General features: G+C 36.9%; 1 protein-coding gene across 3 annotated transcripts in view; it reads left to right on the top strand.

Annotated features, from left to right (window-relative positions):
• PTPRT (protein tyrosine phosphatase receptor type T) overlaps positions 1-21172 on the top strand; it is a 1378737-nt gene that overhangs the window by 1164657 nt on the left and 192908 nt on the right. For all 3 annotated transcript variants that reach the window (XM_074211996.1, XM_074211997.1, XM_074211998.1), the window contains one exon: positions 6569-6605. In XM_074211996.1, the coding sequence (XP_074068097.1) occupies positions 6569-6605 (37 nt within the window). The remainder of the gene's footprint in view (positions 1-6568; positions 6606-21172) is intronic.

Genomic DNA, 21172 nt, shown 5'->3' with positions numbered 1-21172 from the left:
TCAATTTTAGCCACAAACCTAGCATGAAATATTTTGTCAAATACTTTTAAGTTAGCACAGTGGATAGAGCACTGGCCCTGGAGTCAGGAGTACCTGAGTTCAAATCCAGTCTCAGACAATTAATAATTATCTAACTGTGTGGCCTTGGGCAAGCCACTTAACCCCATTGCCTTGCAAAAACTAAAAAATAATATTTTCTTGAAACCTTAGCTTATCATATCTATATTATTCTCTTGAGTTACTAGTCTAATTGCCTAGGGAGGAAAGGGGATATAAGGTTAATCAGGGATTATGTTTTAGGATGGACATTGCTCATTCAGAGACAGGTCAATCATGTTCATTTCAAGGGCTTGAGTCATTCAAGGACAGATACATCTCATTTCTCATTTGTGTTTCTGGACCAGTCAGTCTTTGTGAAGACATCTGACTCTGTATGTACTGCTAGGTTAGGAAAATGGCTCAGGAGTTTCTCATTCACAGAACTAGTACACTGTGACAGGAACTGCTTTTTGCCTTTCTTTGCTTCCCACAGAGTCTGGCACATAGTAGGCATTTAATAAATATTTATTGACTCACTCACTCTACAAGCTTCTCTCTGACTAAAACCTTCTCCCAGGAATTAGAGGGGAGGATAAGGGTTAGAAACCATAGCAGCATCCTAAAATCTCTAGGTCTCTCTAAGCCTGATTGTCCTCTACATTCTCAAAGTCAAGTTTACTTAGAGCATCAGAATTCCTAGCTTTACAGAAGGGCAACTGAGCTGACTGATGCAAAAACATTAAAAATGTCTGCTTTCATTTTGACTTCATGAGCCATGCATAGTGATCAGAGGGACAAGGAATCCCACTGGATCTGGAATCAGAGGACCTGATTTTTACATCTTAGCTCTGCCACTTACTCCTTGTGTGAAGTCTTGACCAAGTCACACCTTGTCTCCATTTCCCTTGCCTCAAGTATAAAATGAAAAGCTTAGATCGATGACCTCTAAGTTCCCACTAACTCTCTGATCCTCATCTTCCTAAATTCTCATGGTCCTAGAACTCTGCCTACTATGGGCTTAGAGTAAACATAGTGGATACTCTTTTCTTTAACAGGAAGTTTTTGTTCCCCTCTAATCTTGCCACTCATGCTTGCAGGGAGAAGTGACATCTACAAATACTGATGATCTATACTAATAACAATTACCATAATAAATTGCTCCTTGATTACATCTGTCACCTGAGGATTTAAAATTCTTTCCAAACATCAATTAGTAATTACAGCTCAAAGGCTTTGCTAACTGGGAAATAGGTATCATCAAGGCCTCATTAGAGCTGAGCGGAGGGACTACAAGGGGCAACAGGTACTTCCCTAGCATCCTGAAGCCCATCCAGGCTTGTAAACTTGGATTCCAAACTCCTGATTTCATTGCTCAAGAGTATTTGAAGGCAGTCTGATAAAGAGCTCTGTCTCTTATGACCTATGTGATTTCATGTAATTCACTTAATGGCCCTGTGCCTCAGTTTCCTCCTCTATGAAATGAGGGAGTTTGGATTAGATTGTCTTTGATGTCCCTTCCAGCTCTATATCTACAAGTGGTTCTAATTAAGATATACTTTGACTTGCTTTTCCATACTAGCTAGTACGTGTGTTTGAATAATTTATCATCCTCCTTTTTGAACCTACTATCTTTTTTATTCTAACTGAATTATAGAATGTTGGAGTTAAACTGGATCACTAGTCACCTTGTCTGGGTGGCCCTCATAAGGAATTACAGACACAAAGAGGGTTCTTGATCTGTTCAAGGTCACACAATGAGTTCTTAGCAGAATTAGGATTCCTGACTTATGGTACTATGATCTGTCATTCATAAATGTATTTTTAGAGTCAGGGTACACAAAACAGGAGATGTTAAGCTCCTTGTGAGCTGGTCTGGGCAGTCAACATCTTATAATGGATATAATATCAGATGTAGCATCTAGAAAACATAGGTCCAATTCTTCTCTGGCATTAGCTATATCGTTGTTGTTGGGTCATTTTCAATCATATTCAACTCTTCAGGACCCTACTTTGGATTTTCTTGGCAGAGATCCTGGATTGATTTGCCATTTCCTTCTCCAGCTCATTTTACAGATGAGGAAACTGAGGCAGACAGGATTAAATAAATAGCCCAGGGTCAAATAGTTAGGAAGAATCTGAGGCCAGCAGCATTGGCTACCTCACTGCCCTATAGCTTTGTTACTATGGAATAAGTCAATTTACCTCTTTGAGCCTCAGTTTCATTATCTTTATTCTTACTGTTTTACTGATAAAAAAAAAAACAGTAGATATAAAGAGCACTGTCTCTGAATATAAAGACTGACTTCTCTGCTTCATACTGACTCTATGATTCCAGACAAGACTTAACCTTTGTTGCCCCTAGGAAATTCTTTAAAACTCTTAAGTTACAGAACATTTGTCTTACAGCACTGGTAAAGACTTTTTTTTTCATAGAGTAGTTCCCTAAATCAATAGGAAAAAATAAACATCATCCCTTCTCAAATGAGCTAATGTTCATAAAGTCAAATATTTAAATTCAATATGAGGGTCAGTAATTATTATCTCCTTTTTTTTGTTTTGTTTTGCTCCCTTATTTACCCCTCATAGCTAATATTACTTGATTGAGTGTTTGTCTCCTGAGATTCATTCTAGACCTGGGGACAAACACTCTCCTCAGATGAGATCCTGGCATAGATAACAGACTGTCTGCCCTTTGACCTCCTGGAAACTTTTTCAGATATCGATGGAATATTGTCAGTTTTCTAAGCACATAAGTTCCATAAAGTGAGTGAAAATTTGAATGCTGGTTTGTAGTCACTGCCCAAGGAAAAGCATCTTTCACTCACTGTCCCTAAATAATGAGCCTGCCATGTTAAATGGCTCTAATAATTTGAGGCCACAAAAATGACTAGATTCCAGTGACAAGGTGCCTCATCGGTGACTTCCAGATTTCTCAAGCTCCATTTACAAGTCAAAATAGAATTTTTTAAAAAATCACAATCTGCTCAATCTACTTTTTTGGAAATAAAGCTGTTCTTTACTATTGTCACATAACAGAATTCACAGTACAACTTCTGAAACACAGCCTTGGCTAGCAATTTGGGGCACCAGCAAAGCTGCAAAGTCCACCTCTTTATCTATGGTTGTTACCCTTACAATAAGAAACCCAAGAAAAGGAATATAAGAGAAAAGAAGATATGGAAGGAGCTGGGAATGTGAGTGTGGTCTCCATGTCCAAACAGAGAATCACAGAACACTATGGTTCTGACAGCTAAGTAAATTAGTCAAGCCTGGAGTCAGGAAGACTCATTTTTCTGAGTTCCAATCTGGACAAGCCACTTGATCCTGTTTCCCTCAGTTTCCTTGTCTGTAAACTAAGATGGAAACAGAAATGACAAAGCACTCCAATATCTTTGGCATGAAAAACTTACATAGAATGACAGAATCAGATGCAACTGAAATAGGACTGAACAACAATAAGAAATCATTGAGGTCGGTCTTTATTTTATAGGTGAGGAGAGGTGAATTCAGGTTAGGATAAGGAACTTATTCAGTCACCCAAAAAGTTTTAAGCAAAGTTTGGATTTGAGCCATATCTCAATTTCCAGTTCAAGATTCTTTTCATTCTACTATACTACTTGAAGGCAATTGTTACTGGTGACATTTTATCAAATGGACATGGCAGCAAACAGGACATTGGGGAAGTGGGATTGTTTTCAAATGAGATGGGTTGTGCTTCAGTATTTTCTGTGATATTGGTGCAAAAGTACCGTCATCCCATATTGATGTTTTCTTTGTTTACTTCTTCCTTCTCTCAAAGGCTGAATCCACCTTTTTAAATGGGAGAATTTCTCTACTGGGGTAAATTATAGCTCCTCAAACTCAAGTTGATTAAATGACATTTTTTCAAATTAACTGTACCATTTTCCAAACTCCAGTGCAGAATAGCCTTTAACTTAAGGTCAGATTTTCAAAGGATCCTCATCAGAGGGAGAGCTAGGATTTTGTCTTAAGGACACCAAAATTTACAGATACAAACATTTTGAATAATGACTTAAGAGATTACATTTTTATAATATTTTTTATTCCTGTGGCAACAAAAAAAAGCTTATTAAATAGGAATAATTAGTTAAACTAGGTAGCCGGGCAGCTGGATTGTGTATTGGATAGAACATCAATCCTGGAGTCAGGAGGACCTGAATTCAAATCCAGCCTCAGACACTTAATTGCCTAGCTGTGTGACCTTGGGCAAGCCATTTAACCCCATTGTCTTGCTAAAAAAGCAAAACAATAAACTAGGTAGCTCCAAAATGATACACTTCCTACCCTGGTAGTTACAGCCTCTCCTGCTTGGCTCTGCCTTGCTCCTTCTCAAAGCAATAAACATTACAGACACCAGTAGCCTGTGTTCTTCCCTACAACAAAACCAGTACTGGTGATCCTCCTTTCCCAAACTTCTATGGTTGATATTAGGAAATTTGATGCCACTTGAACAAAGCATCAAAATGGCTCATCAAGGCTCTGGACCATATAAATCTATTTGAAACAGTGAAAATAAATGAGAGATCAAAACTAACCCTATGTTGAATCTTAGTTGTGCTGTGAAGGAAACTAGGGATTCCATGAGGAAGTTGGGAAGGAGTGCCTTAGAAATATGACAAAATCACTGGTATAATGGTACTCAAGTTTACTTGAGTAAACTCCTCTAGAAGTAGGAGCTAGAACGTTGTATGTAGAGAATAGTCACTACTCCAAGGTGACTAAAACAGAAAATGTGGAATTATAATATAGAAAGAAACCATTGGAAAGTAAGAGACTATTGGAAGGTAAGATTGCAAAGAACATTAAGTGACTAGTTGAAGATTTTACATTTTATTATACATGCAATAGGATGCTTTAGATTTAGTAGGGCAGGGAGAGGTAATGGTCATATTTTCACTTAAAGAATGTGATTTTTACAACTGTGAATTGGAGAGGGCTAGGTCTAGGATGGAGAAGAGAATTGGAGAAGAGAAGAAATGGAGACCAGAAGAGAAGACTGTTGTTTTACAATTGTCTAGGTTATAGGACAGGTAGTCTAGGTGAAGTCTGCATGAATGGAGAGGAGTCAACTAGGTGGTACAGTGAAAAGACCACTGAACCTGACATTAGGAATACCTGAGATCACATCATGTCTTGACCATTTAATAGATACGTGACCCTGGACAAGTCACTTGACCTTTGTGTTCCTCAGTTTCTTCCCATGTAAAATGTGGGTAATAATAACACCTATATCCAAGGGTTTTTATGAGAATAAAATGAAATATCTAGAAATCATTTTATAAATTTTAAGCACAACACAATGTTATTGATATCATTATTAATTATTATTCTGAGCAATATGGCAGAGTTATACTTAAAGCAAGCCCTAATCAAACAAATTCAATGGTTAAAGGAAAGGGAAGAGGTCGTAATGATTCAAAGGTTGACAGCCTTAGGGAGAGTGGTTGCATCATCAGCATAAATGGGGTTATTTGAAGAAGGGTTAAGTTTGATAATTTATCATTGATCCATTCAGTACAATGTCAAGTTGTATGGTATAGTATGATGCATCCTAGATGAACTTATCAGAGACCAATACCAATTTACTGTATAACTATGGACAAGTCCCTTAATCTCTCTCAGTCTAAATTTCCTCATTATAATTTTACTGACCTCAGAGAGTTATTGAAAGGATCACAGGTGATAATGTATATAAATGCATTAAAACCTTAAAGTACTATCTTAATTACAAATATTATAATGAAATAAGCACCTTCACATATTAACCCTGATATTCATACCAATAAACCTTTAAAGAAAAGTATTAAAGTATTAAAGAACAGTATTATTATTCCTGTTTTACAGAAAAGCATACTGAAGTTCAAAAAGGTTAAATGTCTCAACCCAAAGTCACATCTGTTTAGTGTGTAGAGCCTCTGTCTGGATATGGGGGTATCTGAATGGCAGACACTGGGAAATTAATTCTGATTACTGACATATCAATGGTTCCAATAAGAACAGCTGACTTTTATTATATTTAAATATCTTTAGACTTTACAGATACTATGATAAATATGTGTATATAAATATGTATGTATATATATATATATGTCTGTGTGTGTATATATGTGTTTGTGTATATGTATATGTGTATATACATAGTGTTTTCACTTTCTAGAGCCCTACAACACTCTTGCCAATTGGGGACTATAAATATTATTACATTCATCTAATGAATGTATATTGAAGAAACTGAAGATAGGAAAAGTCAAGTGAGTTGCCCATGGTTATAGTTGAGTTTCAGAGGCAGAATCCAAACTGGAGTCTCCTGTCTTCAGGTGTACCTCTAGATCTCCTAATTTTATGATGCCCCCTTGAAGAATAATTGATAACTGGAAGCTGCAATGTTTTCAAGGGAAAGACAAGCATAAACCATGATTTAAAATAATAATTGTTAAAAAAAAAAAAAAAAGAATGAACTAAACCCACCAACTAATTAACCACAGCCTTCATTTTTTGTTATTTTCAGGAAACCAAAATCAACTGTGTTCGACTGGCAACGAAAGGTATGTGGGAGTGTCTGCGTTTTCCTTTTGCAGCCATTTAAAAGCCACTGAAAACATGGGGCAAAGTACAGTCATGACACAGCCTTGCTATCATTACTGTGGCTGGACCCTCAGGCTTCTCTGCAGCCAGTCAGGAGTGTGGCCATAGCCTCAAAAAAGGGTTGGTTATTTTTAGTGTAGCCATTTGCATTTAGATTGCAAATCTACACACATACAAAACAACAGGCACCTATGCCTGCATAGAAAATAAGAGAAACTAAACCCACATGTTCACCACTTCTTTAATTCTTCGGGAAATTAGATGCATTAGCACCTGGTAGAACCTTGGGGACCAAGGAGAAAACAAGGGGACTAAGGCCTTGCCATTTGTTCCATATCCATCTTGAAAGGGACACATGTGCCTAACTTGTTTCCTCCCAGGGCCACAGACAGTAGAGAAGAAAAAGATAAAATGCCCTTTGTGGAGGAAGGGAATTGATGGGCTACAAATAAAACTGACAAAAATCACTGCCCTCGGCAGACTTTTCCACCAGAGGGGAAAAAAATGGTCCAGAGTAGAGAACACCATCAATTATCCAGGAAAGGCAGCATGTAGGACAATTCACTGTCCAAGGTAGAGAGTTTATATTGACAGCATTAAGGAAGAAAAGGAGGTTTTTTAAGGATATGGAAACTTCTGGACAAATGCCTATTAGTTATTGAGTTTCTTTGGTGCTTATCTGACGGCATCTGGATGATGGACACTGATTACTGCCATCTTTCTGCCCTGCTTGTAGTCTGTGTGATTACTAAAGAATCCTCTCTGTCCCATATCAAAGGTCTCAATTAAGAGCATATCAGTGTCCTTCTGAATGTGCTTCACCATGCTTGCTCTATGGTTTGTCCTCTGCAGAATTATAGAACTGAGGATAATGTTCCAGAGGAATGCAGTGTTACTTCTTGTCCCTCAGTAGGAAAATTCTCTTTTCTCAGTGTTTTTCCTTCTCTTTTACTCTTATTGAACCTTTACTTTCCAATACATTCTTTCTTATTCCTTACATCCATTTTTCTCCCTTTTTTATTTCCTGGGATTTCCCCCCCCTATAACATGCCCTCTCTTCCTACTGAGAGATTGGATATAGTAAAGGAGAGAGAAAATCCATTTGGTTGGCAACTAAGAAGGGCCCCATATAGTGCCTGTACCACAAGCTCAAACTAAGGTCTTTAACTCTTAATATTCAGAAACTTGATTTTGTTAGTATACTCTTATTTTTGTTAGACCTGAGGAAATAATTCATAGGAACTGAATTCAAGAGACTGATTTGATCATTTACAAAACATATGTTAGGGGGCAGCTAGGTGGCACAGTGAATAGAGCACCTAACCTACAGTCAGGAGGACCTAAGTTCCAATGTGGCCTCAGACATTTACTAATTACCTAGCTATGTGATTTTGGGCAAGTCACTTAACCCCATTGCCTTGCAAAAACCTAAAAACAAAACAAAATAAAACAAAAAACAAAGCAAAAAAAAGATATATTAGCATGATAGAATTGGCACAGAGCATTCTCCACATTCATAGGTGAGTCCAAAATTGTGACCTGTGTTGGGCAGCTTCTCCAGATAAATAATAGAGGAAAATCACAAAATCATAGAACTTTAGAATTTGGAGAGACTGGCCCATTCTACTTTTGGACAACTCTAATTATTAAGAAGTGATTCTTAATATCATTTACCACTGTATTTGTCTCTTAATAACTTCTACTTTTACCCTCTGGGGTCTAACATTTTGAATGTTTTTTAAATATCAGATACTCTCTAGAGTATGTAGGTACTATCTTTGTGATAAATCAAATAGTGTGTTTTACAATTGAAGCCTCAGGGGACACAAGTTTCAAACTTTGCCTAAGGTGCACAGATCCTCTTTCCAGCTCTGAGCAAATTCACTCTGAAAGCAAACCATTGCTTTAAAAATTGATCAATGAATATCTAAATGGAGAGAATAATATTGATGATGATTGTAGTTATAACATATATATGTTATTGTGATTATGTTACAAAATATTTCTATAGTACTTCAAGGTTCATAAAACATCCCCCCCAACAGCCTGTTATGTTGATAGTAGAAATATTATTCTTCATTTTAGAGATGAGAAAGGTGAATCTCAAAAAAAAGGGCAGTGACTTGCTCAAAGCCACAATACCTAGCATTGACTACCTACTATCAAAGCTGGGATGTAAACCTAGGAATACAGACTAAATTAAATGATTATTTCCACCAAGTTGTGAGAAGCTGATGTTTCAGTCAACACAACCAGCATTGGTCATTACTTTAGAAACCTTTTCTCCTAGACAATATTAAATAAATGTTGGCAAACCCTTATTCTTTGTTGCCTCTCTTCTTAATGTAATACAGAACATCTGCTTTTATTTTGACCAAATTACTTGGATGTGTTATGATTGTTATCACTCATCTTATATTAGTTATGCTTAAATTTCTAAATAAACTTGGAAATTAACTGATAATAGCTCAGAATATTTCTGGTATTATTTTTTTCAGATTATTTCAGGGGAATAGCATTGTATAACTTTTCTCCACATTTTGTATTCTTTGGGGATATTTGGATTAGCTTTTGTTTGATCCTATCCTTTTCTTGTTCTGATGTTCTTTTACTCTATTACCTTCCATGGACAAATATCCTATTTCTTTTTCTTGTGTTTTCAATGTATTTCATTTGAAAACATTTCTATCATCAACATTTCCAGATGCTTATTAATTCACACAGATAGAACTCCTCACTTCGCTTTTCCCCGTCATTGTCAAGGGGTCCTTGAATTAAAGCTATAAAACTTACCAGCAGTACCTAATGAGAAAACAGTCCTTGTCACTCACATGGTATCTTGAATATCCTTCTTTTCCCAATGACCTTATTTTATGTCATTCCTTTATCTCTGGTTCTCTATTCATCCCTGTCAATGAATGTAGACTTTGCTCTTCAGGAAAACTTCTTTTCCCCAAATGCTATGCCCCAGACTTAATAGTAAATGAATGAATCATATCATAAGCATGACAATAAAAATATATACCACAAGAAATGACACGAAAGATAAAGAAAATAATGAATCAAATAAAGGTCAGACTTATTCATGAAAATACATCCAAAGAGACTACATTAGGTCAGGTTCTAGATATATATACAAAGTACACATCACTATGTGGTAAAATCACAACAATTATTGACCATAGCATCTCAAATGGTAAAGTTCACATTTACAATGTTGCTAACATTAATATAGAAATGCAAAAAAAAAAGTCATTCCATGTCAAGACAAAAATCACCACCAAAACAGTCTGTTATAAGACTATGTATCACAATATTGGTATTTAGAAAATATGCATCCCTTGCTTTTTCACCCTCCCAGATCATATCCTTCTACTTGTGATCTTTAGTTCTGTTTTGCCTTTATTCCACCTTAGGTCTTCCCTTTCTTTGGTGTTTATTCATTTTTTCCAGAGCTTCAAATGAAATGCAAACTGAATTCCTTCTCTTTTTTTCACTGCCCCTTTCAGACCTTCTGTTCCCACCCTCCTAAAGCTGGTGAAAAGAATATTGTTGAATACTTGGCCCCAAATATGTGCTTGAATCTGTTCCTTCTTTTTATTTTTTTTTTGTCTCCTGGACACTGAAGAAAGAGCTAAATAGAAGCCTTTGTAGATCTTGACTCAGAGACAGCCTAGTTGGAGGATTTGATCTAAGAACCTTAAACAAAAAAATTCTGCCTTCCAGATGGTATAAACTAAAGAAGTTGAAATAAGGCTGGAAGAAAACATGGAGCAAAGACTTTGAAACCATAAAGCTCCCACCATTGATTTTAAAATTAGACTATTATCATATGCAATCTCTTAATTATACAAATGAAAAAACTGAGACCCAGGCAGTTTAAGTGACTTGCCCAAGGTAACCTGGATAGTAAAGTTAGAATTTAAACATGCATTGGTTTTTCCTACTGTATTATACTGTCTCTAATTTATGTATTTTCCCATCTTATTTATGTCTTCTATAGAATAACAAAATCTCAGATTTGGGAAAAAACTCAGGGGTTCCTCATCTTTATATATATGAATAAGAATTCCCTCTACATCACACTAAATAAGTGATTGTCCTCTCTATAGTTAAAAAAAAAACCTTCCCACAGAGAGGGGGAAGAGACCTGCTTCCCAAGGCTGTCCACTCTACTATGTACAGCTAGTTCTAGTTGTTAAAATATTTTTTCTTGAATTAATCCTTCCTTGACTCATAAAGATGTAAAGAAGAGATATAGAAGAAAAAAAAGGAAATGTTCTCAGCAGGCAGAGATCTCCATGATCAAAGTTGAGTGCCTCAGGAGGCAGTGGGCTTCCTCTCATTGAAGGTCTTCTAGGGAAGGCTAGATGAGCAATTGTCAGAGAAGTTGTATCAGGGACTTAGGCTTTGATGCAGGTAAGTCTTGATATCTGAGTTTCTTCCAAGATCAGATTTCGTATTCCTCAATAAGTTCTGGGAAGAGTTTTCTCATTCTTGCCCCTGACTGAGTTGCCACAGACATCAGCTTAGTGGAGGCCAAATTGATGGATTTTCCAGCTAGCACCCTCATTTGCCACCTGGTAGGAGAAGGCAGGTGATATTGCCCATGGCTGAGTCTGGCTGTGCCGAGTAATGAGGTGAAGTGCTTGTGTCATCACTGTACATCAAAAAGGATGAACTGGTGACTCCCTGTGTCCTTTTGCTTTGCTCCATGTTGTGGCCTATATAGAGTTTCTCCGCATGGTTTCCCCTCTGTTGGCATTGCTTCTGCACTGTCTCTTTGCCCCCTGCATTATTTTGTCCCTTCTTTAAAAGTGGGGAAATGCTTTTTGTGTGAATCATCAATTGCATTGCCATTTCAAAGACCTTGCTTTGGCTTTCTGGTGGGAGAGACAGCTTTAGATAAACTAAAATGTACAAGGTACTCCTATACATTCTAATCTTGAATCAGTTATTTTGAAAAAAAAATCTCAGAATCATGAAAGGGGTTGGTAGAGTTTTCCTTCCTACATCAGAGTAGATGGATAGCTAAAGAAGCCCAAAGGAGCTGTGTTCTCAAAATTTAAAACCTTGATTAAAAGCAGTCGGAATCTCATCTTTTCAAATAGGCAGCTGGCCTATATAAATAAAACTCTGAGCCATTCTAGTAATAGCACCATACATTTCTGAAATACTTTGCAATTTACAAAGTTCAATCACCTAAAACAGCCCTATGGTATAGGTATTAGTAATAGTAATTATTAACAATAATCATTAGTAATTAGTAGTTCAGGAGACTTACACTTAAAGATTTACAGATTATTTTTATAGGATCTTAAGTTTTAGAGTTAGAAAGAACCTTGGATGTCATCTTGTCTGAGCCGCCCTCCTTATTTTATAGATGAAGAAATTGAGGTTGAGAGAAAAGAAGTCAATGGTCCAAGGTCACCTGGCCAAGAAAGCAACCGAATGGATAGACTTAGGTCTTCTGGCTCCAACTGCAATATTCTAAACATGCCACCATGCTGTCTGTCTCATGAGCTGAACAGTATCTGCTATCTTTGTGATTGTGTTTCCAAAGCAAAGTACTCAAAGATATCACTTATGATGCTGTATTATTCCTCAAAAGAAATAGTCCTAAATCAAAATGCCCCAAAATGTGAAACCCATTAAGTAAATAGATGAATGTGTGACAGGACAGAAGAGGATCAAGACTTGTACTGTCTATAGAAATGTATTTGATCAGGTACATGTTTAAACTAGAAAGCATAACTGTATCTAAACTGCAAAATATCTCCATAGTTGCCTATGTCCCTGAAGTTTCCTGAAGAACCTACTAGTAAGGGACAAGATCAATAACAAGGCTTAAAAAAAACCTGTGATCATTGACTCCAACCCCCTCATTTTACAGATGACAAGATTCATCATAGTAACACTACCCTTTACTTTGCAACCCTTATGAAGGGCATCTCTTGAATAATCTCCACCATACTCCTGATGCCTTTCAAGACCATTTGTTCTTTTGTTATTTTATATGAAAAGAATGAATAGATACTTGTCCTTTGTACAGTTTTCAATTCAGTTCACACCAAAAGTTTATCAGGCATTTAGATCTGGTAGGGATATACAAGAAGATTCATCCCCAACCTTCTTTGCTTTTCAAATTTAATGGGATAATAAGAAATACATGACCATAAAAATACATGATATATGAGTGCTAAGTGAATTGCAAAGTGGTATTGTTCGAATTGGGGGAGGAGGGAAAAGTGGGGAGGAAAAGGGAAGAACATCTGTGTTTTTTTAAAATTCATCTAGACTTTCTGATTAAAGCCACTTATACTGTGGTACCCTTTTGGTTCCTGACCACTCAAAAATAATATGAAAGTCCCATTAGACGGGCCAGATAACCCCTTTGCTATGATTATTCATAGGCATGAATAGTTCAGAAAACATCTGTGGAAGACACTCATCAGCTCCTTGAGATGTTGACTGGTTCTCCCTCTCTTCTAAACACGGTTTATTTTTTATTGGTAAAACTTCATACTGGGCTGAATAAAGGCCCTGTGATCAAGTGATTGTAGAGAATATATACACACTTGAGAAGATACTCACATTTTTCTCTAGAGCATATTACATTTTCCAACAAGTTACTCTAGTTTGTCCAAGTCAGTTAGACTCACTACTCCTCCCAGAAAGACTGAGGGAAAAATCACTTATTTATGGTTTTATTCTAAGAGCTTTATTCTTGGCTGTTATCACTGGCATTTCTAGAAGTGGCAAAAAATGGAATCCCCAGTACAAAAAGTTCTCAAACCAATACCATTTCACCCATTGTATTTCTGTCTTCTTTATAAATGTCCCCTTCAAGGAGATTACTATCTAATAGTCATTGCTGAGCAAAATATCTCATCCACATTTGCCAGTCTCAGAATCACTGAAATTGCTCCCTGAACAAAAATTCAAATGTGCTGAAACTTCACTATCAGAGTAGTCATCATAGAGGGAAATGGAAAAAAGGTCAGCCTTCCTCAGAATTCTACTTGGACCAAGGAATAAAAATGACCTCTCTCAAGTAGAGCAGTTGACCGATAGCAAAATAGTACATACTAATCAAGATAGAGGATGATATGACACAAGGGATTAATTCATCAAAGGGCAGCTACTGAAGTGGAAAAAGCTCTCACTCTTCACTTGGGGTATCTAGTTTCAGCTAGTCATTTTACCTCTGTCAGTCTCAGTTTCTTCATCTGTAAAATGGCATTAATAATAGCACCTACCTTACAGAATTGTGATGAGGATCAAATGAGATAATATACATAAAGTGCTTTGCAAGTCTTAAATCACAATATAAATGCTAGCTATTGGGCAGCTAGGTGGCAATAGTGGATATAACACCGGCCTTGGAGTCAGGAGGACCTGAGTTCAAATCTGACCTCAGACACTTAATAATTACCTAGCTGTGTGACCTTTGGCAAGTCACTTAACCCCATAGCCTTAAATTTAAAAAAAATTATAAATGTTAATGATCATTAATATAATTATTATTCAAATTTCTCTTTGCCAGTTACTGTGATAATCCTAAATTGAGAAAAGTTGAACCAAATTATCTCTATGTTCTCTTCTAATTCTAGAAGCTATGATTCTGGTTTGAAAGAATCTGCTTCTAACTATTAATAGAGAACAGATGGAGTTAGGACTCAAAATCAACGATCAGCAATGTTTATTAGTTATTGTCTCAATTGATAAGGATAGATGATTAGGGTCAACTATCAGTGTGAAAATCAGGAGTGACTGTGACATTGTATCTGAAGGACTGACAAAGAGCCTGAGAGAACAGTCAGAGAAAAATAGGTAAGAAATCAACCACTACATGATCCCAAGAAGAAATGAAAGAGTTGAATAGAATGGACACGAGGAACAATAGAACTTCAGAGTCATTCTTTGTGAAGACAAGTTCTCTAGTCCCAAGGTAATTCACAGATACTTTTAGTTGAGTATCTCAAGTCATACCCATTCCAAAGCCCTGAAATACACAGGATTATAGGCATATCAAAGCCCCAGTGAATTGATAGATTTGGCAAGTTTGGGGTTTGCATCTATCTCTGGAGTTACTTCCACAGGGAATTAAATGACTAAATAGCAGAGGGAAAAATTTTCATCTCTTATGGTACCTTCTTGTTTTGTTATAACTTGTTATACCTCCTATGGCAGCCTCGTGCTCTTTTCCTAATAGAAAGTCAGAACTTTTCTTCCCTCCAGCCTACAGAGTAAGGGTGGCATGTGCAAGCTGCCCATCATCCTCAGAGGTTAGAACCTCTTTCAAGACTGATAGAAGCAATTGAGAGTAAAACGAGAATCTTGAGTCTATGTGAAGCTTATATTCAGGAATTAAGAAAGGTATCTGATTTCATTTGATATCTGAGTCTAGTCACTGGGAAAAAAAATTGTGGACCCTCATAGAATTACGGGAAGAGGTGAAGTTAGTTTTTCCCTCCCCAACTACCACATTAAAAGTCCCCCTATGAAAAGTTGAATGTTAAACTAAAGGCTAATAGAGAACTGGGAAAGGTAGACTGTGTCCCCAGATAATTCTGTGTTAGGTATTATAAAGAACCTAAGGCTTTACTTATTCAAGAAATGTAGAAACTTATTCCAAAGTCATTCTGTACAAAAGACAGGAAATGTATCATCTGGAAGTTTATCTTTAAAAGTATAGTTATATTGTAAAAAATTAAGTAGAAAGAGTAGTAATTTATGCTATCTTACTCCTGCTTCCCCATAGGAACAATCAGGAGCCCTCACTTTATGTGAAGTTCTTGTACTAGGTTTTATGTCCCCAGGGTCTCTGATCTGTGGGTTGGTGAACTGGACTAATTAGGACAACTTTTCCTTCTGTTGTAGTACAAGCAATGAATTAGTCACCCTTTGATCTTGTCCAGATTTCTTATATAATTTTCCCAAATGTGTAGCATATTATGTGAAAGTATGCTGTACTTTAAAAGAGGAACCAAGAATCAGATCAGGGTACCACTGGGATATGGTATGTTTCACATATCCCTAAGAGTTAGAGTGTCAAACATATAAACAACTTAGACCAGCGCTGACATCCTCAAATAGAAATGAGGATTACTAAACTGCACATAAATGCCCCTATGGGCTACATATTGTCTCAGAAAACTACATATTAACATTATCTATGTTCCATTATATTTTATTTACTTTGTAATAGATTTCCCAATTATACTTTAATCTTGGGCTGTAACTTGGACCATGTGTTTGATGCCTTTGGCCTTGACTCTTCTAGAAAGGAGTTATTACAGACTAAGCTCTAAGGGCTGACCTCAGCCAACAAGGAGGTACCAAGTGTAGCTGCAGTCTGCAAGAGTAGCCATCTAAGAGTAGGGGCAATGTAGATATAACACCCAGCTCCCTTGGCCTCTTTCTTGTTCAAAGACGCACTCATAAAGAAGTCATCTGTTGGTTTCTTTCAATTCAGTCACATCTTTTTTTGAGACCTTTCTTGGGAACTTGAGTCTGAATAATTTTCTGGATGCTAAAAAAAAGTTTTTCCTAAAGACTCCCCAATAACTATCAATTCAAATAATCAGCAGATACTGATTGTCCTCCTTTTAATCTTTGTGCTTTATACCAACCTTGATGGTATTGATACATCAGTTCAGCTAAAGTCAGCTCTACCATTTTTCCTGACCATAGTGGTGCCTGAACTAATTGCTGCAAGTTCCACTTTTATCCTTTGGTATACAGTTGACATGAGTTATTTCATAGGTTTTGGAGTTAAAAGGGTCCTTAGGGATCAGACTTGGTTATCTATTTTATAGGATTAACCTATTACTCTTTAGTTTAGACCTGTCATGGAAACATTAAATTTATTTTTGAAGTTTCATATTTTGATTTTCTTAGTTCTTTTCTACATCATTTAAAGCATGAGACACTCTCCTATCCTCAATTCCAATATGCTCCAAGCCCCAAAATGCCTTAATCCAACTAAAAAATCATCAGGTTTTCTATTTGTCCTGTGTATTACTGCCTCTCTTTATAATGATAATAATTTAGCCAATCAGAAAGCTCTCTTTTTGTTGTCCAGCTTCTAAGGTCTTTCCATACTTCATGGTATGTTTTAGTACATCAAACACCTTTTAATTGAACTTCTGTTTTGTATGTTCAGATTGTTGTTTTCCATAGTGTCTCTCCATAGACAAACTGCCTACTCTTGCAACTTGTGATTGGGAGGGAAAAGGGATTCCCAAAATGCTCCAAATCCTTGTGTCAGCCTCTTTTGTATGTTTTCCATGGCACTGTCCATTCCCTGGTAACATTCAGCTTCCCCCAGGCTCTCACAATGTGTTGTGCAATTCTAACCCAAACTGTTAGCCTTTCTGCTTAGGGGCTTGAATGCCATTTATATTAGTTTCTTTAACATTTAACCAATCTTTAACCATTTATTTCATTTTGATCCATTTTCCTGGCATTAATAATGTCTCCTCTTAGCACAACCACTTCTGGGTATATACTGGTATCTTACTGGAGAGAATGGTAGTTTGGTACCAAGGATGTATGCTTGTCATTTGTATTTCTCGGGATCATTTATTGAATTGCAGATACAACCTGAGATGGAAACTGAGGTTTCATCCATACTTTCTAATAACACCTTGATATTCTTTTACTTTTTAATAATAAGACCTTCAAAGAAAGAAATAATTGCCATTTTGACCATGACCAGGCACATTTTTATTTTTCTTTATTTCTTTTCTTCTCTTATGCATGCTGCCCGGGAACTGGTTTCCTTGTTGTTAGCAGTAATGGGTAGGCAACAGGTGACCACTGGGACTCCATTCTACCTTCTGAGCACAGGTGACTATCAGGCCAGGGGAGGGGAACTTGACAATTAGCTACCTGGGGCCCTTACTCTTGGTTTCTACTTCGGCATATGAGCAAAAACTAGAGTAGTTCCATAGTTGTCCTGCCATTTGTGGGGAAAGCAGTATTTTCTCTGAATGTTCTTATACTGCTTTATATATGCAAACTGAAAAGGACCTTAAAGCTCCTCATCATGAGTGCTGAAGAAGGTTTGCCATGTTACCCTTGATTTAGATTCTTGACCTTGTGTTCAAATCATGAGAATTCAAATATCATATTAACTTTATCCTTTCTTCCAAATTAATTTTTGCATCACAAACAAGTTCAATGTATTCATTTCTGCTCAAAGGTTCCACTTCCTATGCTAAGAAACCCCCATGCCATGTTCAGATCCCTATGTCTATGGATGGTTAAATTTGAATACTTTTTGTGAAGGAGTTTGGAATGACCATTTCTAGACTTTTCAAGGCTGAGTATATCTTAAAGCCTTTCTTGGATGATCCAAGACAATTTTTTTTTCTTTCCCACCCACACATCAGGATGGTTTTCTCAGTTCCCCCAAAGGAAATGATACTTTCCTTCTTTCCCCTTCCAGTACTTCATTTTCAGCCCTCCTTCACTCTATCAATCCAAAGGGAGCAATTACAACACACACACACACACACACACACACACACACACACACACACGCACGCGCGCGCGCGCACACGTGCCGTGCGTGCACGCGCACACCCTAAAGTTCAAGGTTTCTTGAAAAAGAAAGTAGCTGCCATCTGGAGAACCATGTTGTATTATACTAACAGACCTACTTGTATAACAGAGTCATGGAGACTGTGAACATAGGAATGGAACTGGGAATGGGAAGTGGTGTCATCTTTCCAAGGCCAAACAAAGCCTTTTAGGGTGAATAGTCCTTAGAAAGATGAGCAAGGACCTAGCCATTGTCTGTTTCTAAAACAATACAATTGAAAGGCTCTATTCTCCAAGGGCCAAGTGAAACGCTACAGACATGGAACTGTAGATGACAATATCAAACAGGCTCTCAAAAAGCTCATTATGCATAGGACCTGATTGTACAGAAATGATTCTTTTCAGGATCCATTATGAGGGTGAGTTTATGACTCATCATTTGCACAGTTCTCATTGTTTTTTTGGACTCTATTTGGTTAAAGCAGCAGATGATATCAAAAACAAAACAGAGATCTAATTCTACAGCATACCTATTAGTTCTTACCTTTGTTTTTCCTTTTGATTGCTTTGAATGTTATTCTTTTGACAGATCTATTTCATTCTATTTATTTCCAAGTGCATCTCCACATTATTTTTATGGGTTAGATGCCCAGAAATTATTCTTTTTTACAGGCTGTCCCCTTCTAAAGGTGTAGTTTAAAATGTGTATCCCATGATGATAATAATGACCAATATAAATACAAACTGCACATTTCTTACTGATGGATATTTCAAAATGTAAACGCCAGCCCCTTCTTTCATTCAGGAAGGGAGAGAGATTCCATCATTGAGAATATACTCACTTGTTCAGCCAAGAGATAAGATGTATTGGTGCTTTAGGAGATCCTAGTGTCCCAGTGGGCTAGTTAATTAGCCTTTTACCATGGAACAGGCTTTTCCCCCTAGACTGTGGCAAACCAGTAGCAGAAAATGTTTACTGACCTGAAATGCATTTATTACTAAACTTGTTAAACCAATAAACTAAAGCACCTAACTCTTCCTTGGCCTTCTCTCTCCCTACTTCCTCAAATACTCCTTTTGAAGGTAACCTACTAAGACCATAGACAATAGGGAACTGTCCATGATAAACATATAGAACAGTTTTACATAGTTTAAGAAGCCCTGGTCAAAAATACCTCTGTTCTAACTCTGATTAGCTCATCAATGATGTGATTGTCCATATAACTATTCTTCCTGAAGGTCAGCTGAGCTTACAGTAAGAATTGCACCTCTTTAAGATAGTGCGGTATAGAAGTGTCAAAACTCCCAACTGCTGACATGAACTAAATTAAAATGTAACTGGGAAATATCCATCACAGAACATAATGTTAATTTGTGATTTTTTTTTTGTTTCAAGAATCCATATCTTTGAATTTGACATAGCTGGTGTAGACCAGTGTATTTTGAATAAGAGGACCTGAGTTCAAATCCAGACTCTAAAATTTACAACTTTTATGATCTTCAGCATGATGCTTTACTCTATGAACCTCAGTTTCTTTATCTATAAAATTATAATGCTGGATTTTTATGAATTTTAAACTCTCTTACAACTTGAAATATGTGATCCTATGATCTTTGGTTCTATGAGCTAATTCACTTCCTCTGAACCTCAGTTTCCTTAACTCTACCTTGAGGAGGTTAGATAAAATAATGTCAATTCTCACTCTGTTCCAAATTCTGTGACCCAACAGGTTGTGGTCAGGAGTGGGTGACAGAAGACTTAATCTTAGTCGCAGGGAAACCTCTTGCTAGCTGTTCTAGAGCTCTCAATCTCTTTATCAACAAGAAATTCAAATTAGATATGTGGCACACAACCCAAATTTCCAAAACCTGTTAAGGAGGTTCATTTCTCCCTATTGAAAAATCTCTTTCATGCTACCTTTTTTGCTTCCAGATTGGGTTACCAAGATTTTGTTGCATTTAAGTTAATTCCTGTAGTTCTTCTAAGACTCACCCCCTAAGAATGCTGTAGTGTCTAATGTCATATTCTAAAACAATACACAATACCACTGGATATGGTTTATAATTATAGATGCTGTGATCATATTTTTCTTGTGAAAATATATAGGAACCAGAACTAAAAGAATGACAGAGAGAAGTGGGGCACAGAGGGAGGGTGAGGTGGGGAGAGGAGAGGAGAGGAGAGACAGACAGACAGAGATAGAGATTAAGAGAGAGGAGGGGAAGGAAGGAGGGAGAGGAATGAAGAGAAAAGGAAGGGCAGGGAGAACAAGGGGGAGATCTGATGAAGTTGTCTCATATATCACATTTCCTGAGATCCAATATACTGATTGGCAGGTTTTCATCGGTAGACATTCCAGGTCAGCATCAAAATTCTCCTCTGGCCACAGGATCTTTGGAGTCCTAAATCCCAGTAGCAGCAGTAAGCTGGGCATGGAAAAGTATGGAATTCCCAAACCACATCCAATCCTAAGCCTTCCTTATAAATATTATTGGCTAAGTCTTCAAAGGCAGATCCTGAAATACATTTCTCTATAGTACTTAAAAGCTTGGCATCAATATATTATCATTGTGAAGGTCCTTAACTAGAGCATCCAAAGCATGACAAACCTAAGGCTATTAATACATTATGACTGCCATTTTCTCTAAATAGGTTTTTGAATGAGCTCATATTCAAGAGTTGACAGAATTATTGCTAATATATTAGGACTTTAAATCTTCTTGGGGTTGCTGTGCCTAAGTCACATGACAAGAGAAGGTTTACATGTGCTACCAAAAAAAATTTAGGAAAAGGTTAAGAGGGGACCTGAAGCTGTCAATTCTTGAGGATTTTTTTTCCTATTCTCTCCATTTTCATTTTCACTTTCAAACACAGATAAGAATTGGGAATAATCCTGATTTGGGAGTCTAGAAAATACAATTCTGATATTAGCTCTCTTTTGTGACTTTGGAATGGTCCTTTTCCTATCTCAGTATC

The sequence above is a fragment of the Macrotis lagotis genome, chromosome 1 (assembly GCF_037893015.1).
Source record: "Macrotis lagotis isolate mMagLag1 chromosome 1, bilby.v1.9.chrom.fasta, whole genome shotgun sequence".
Lineage (NCBI taxonomy): Eukaryota > Metazoa > Chordata > Mammalia > Peramelemorphia > Peramelidae > Macrotis > Macrotis lagotis.
This window is presented reverse-complemented; position numbering and strand designations above follow the sequence as displayed.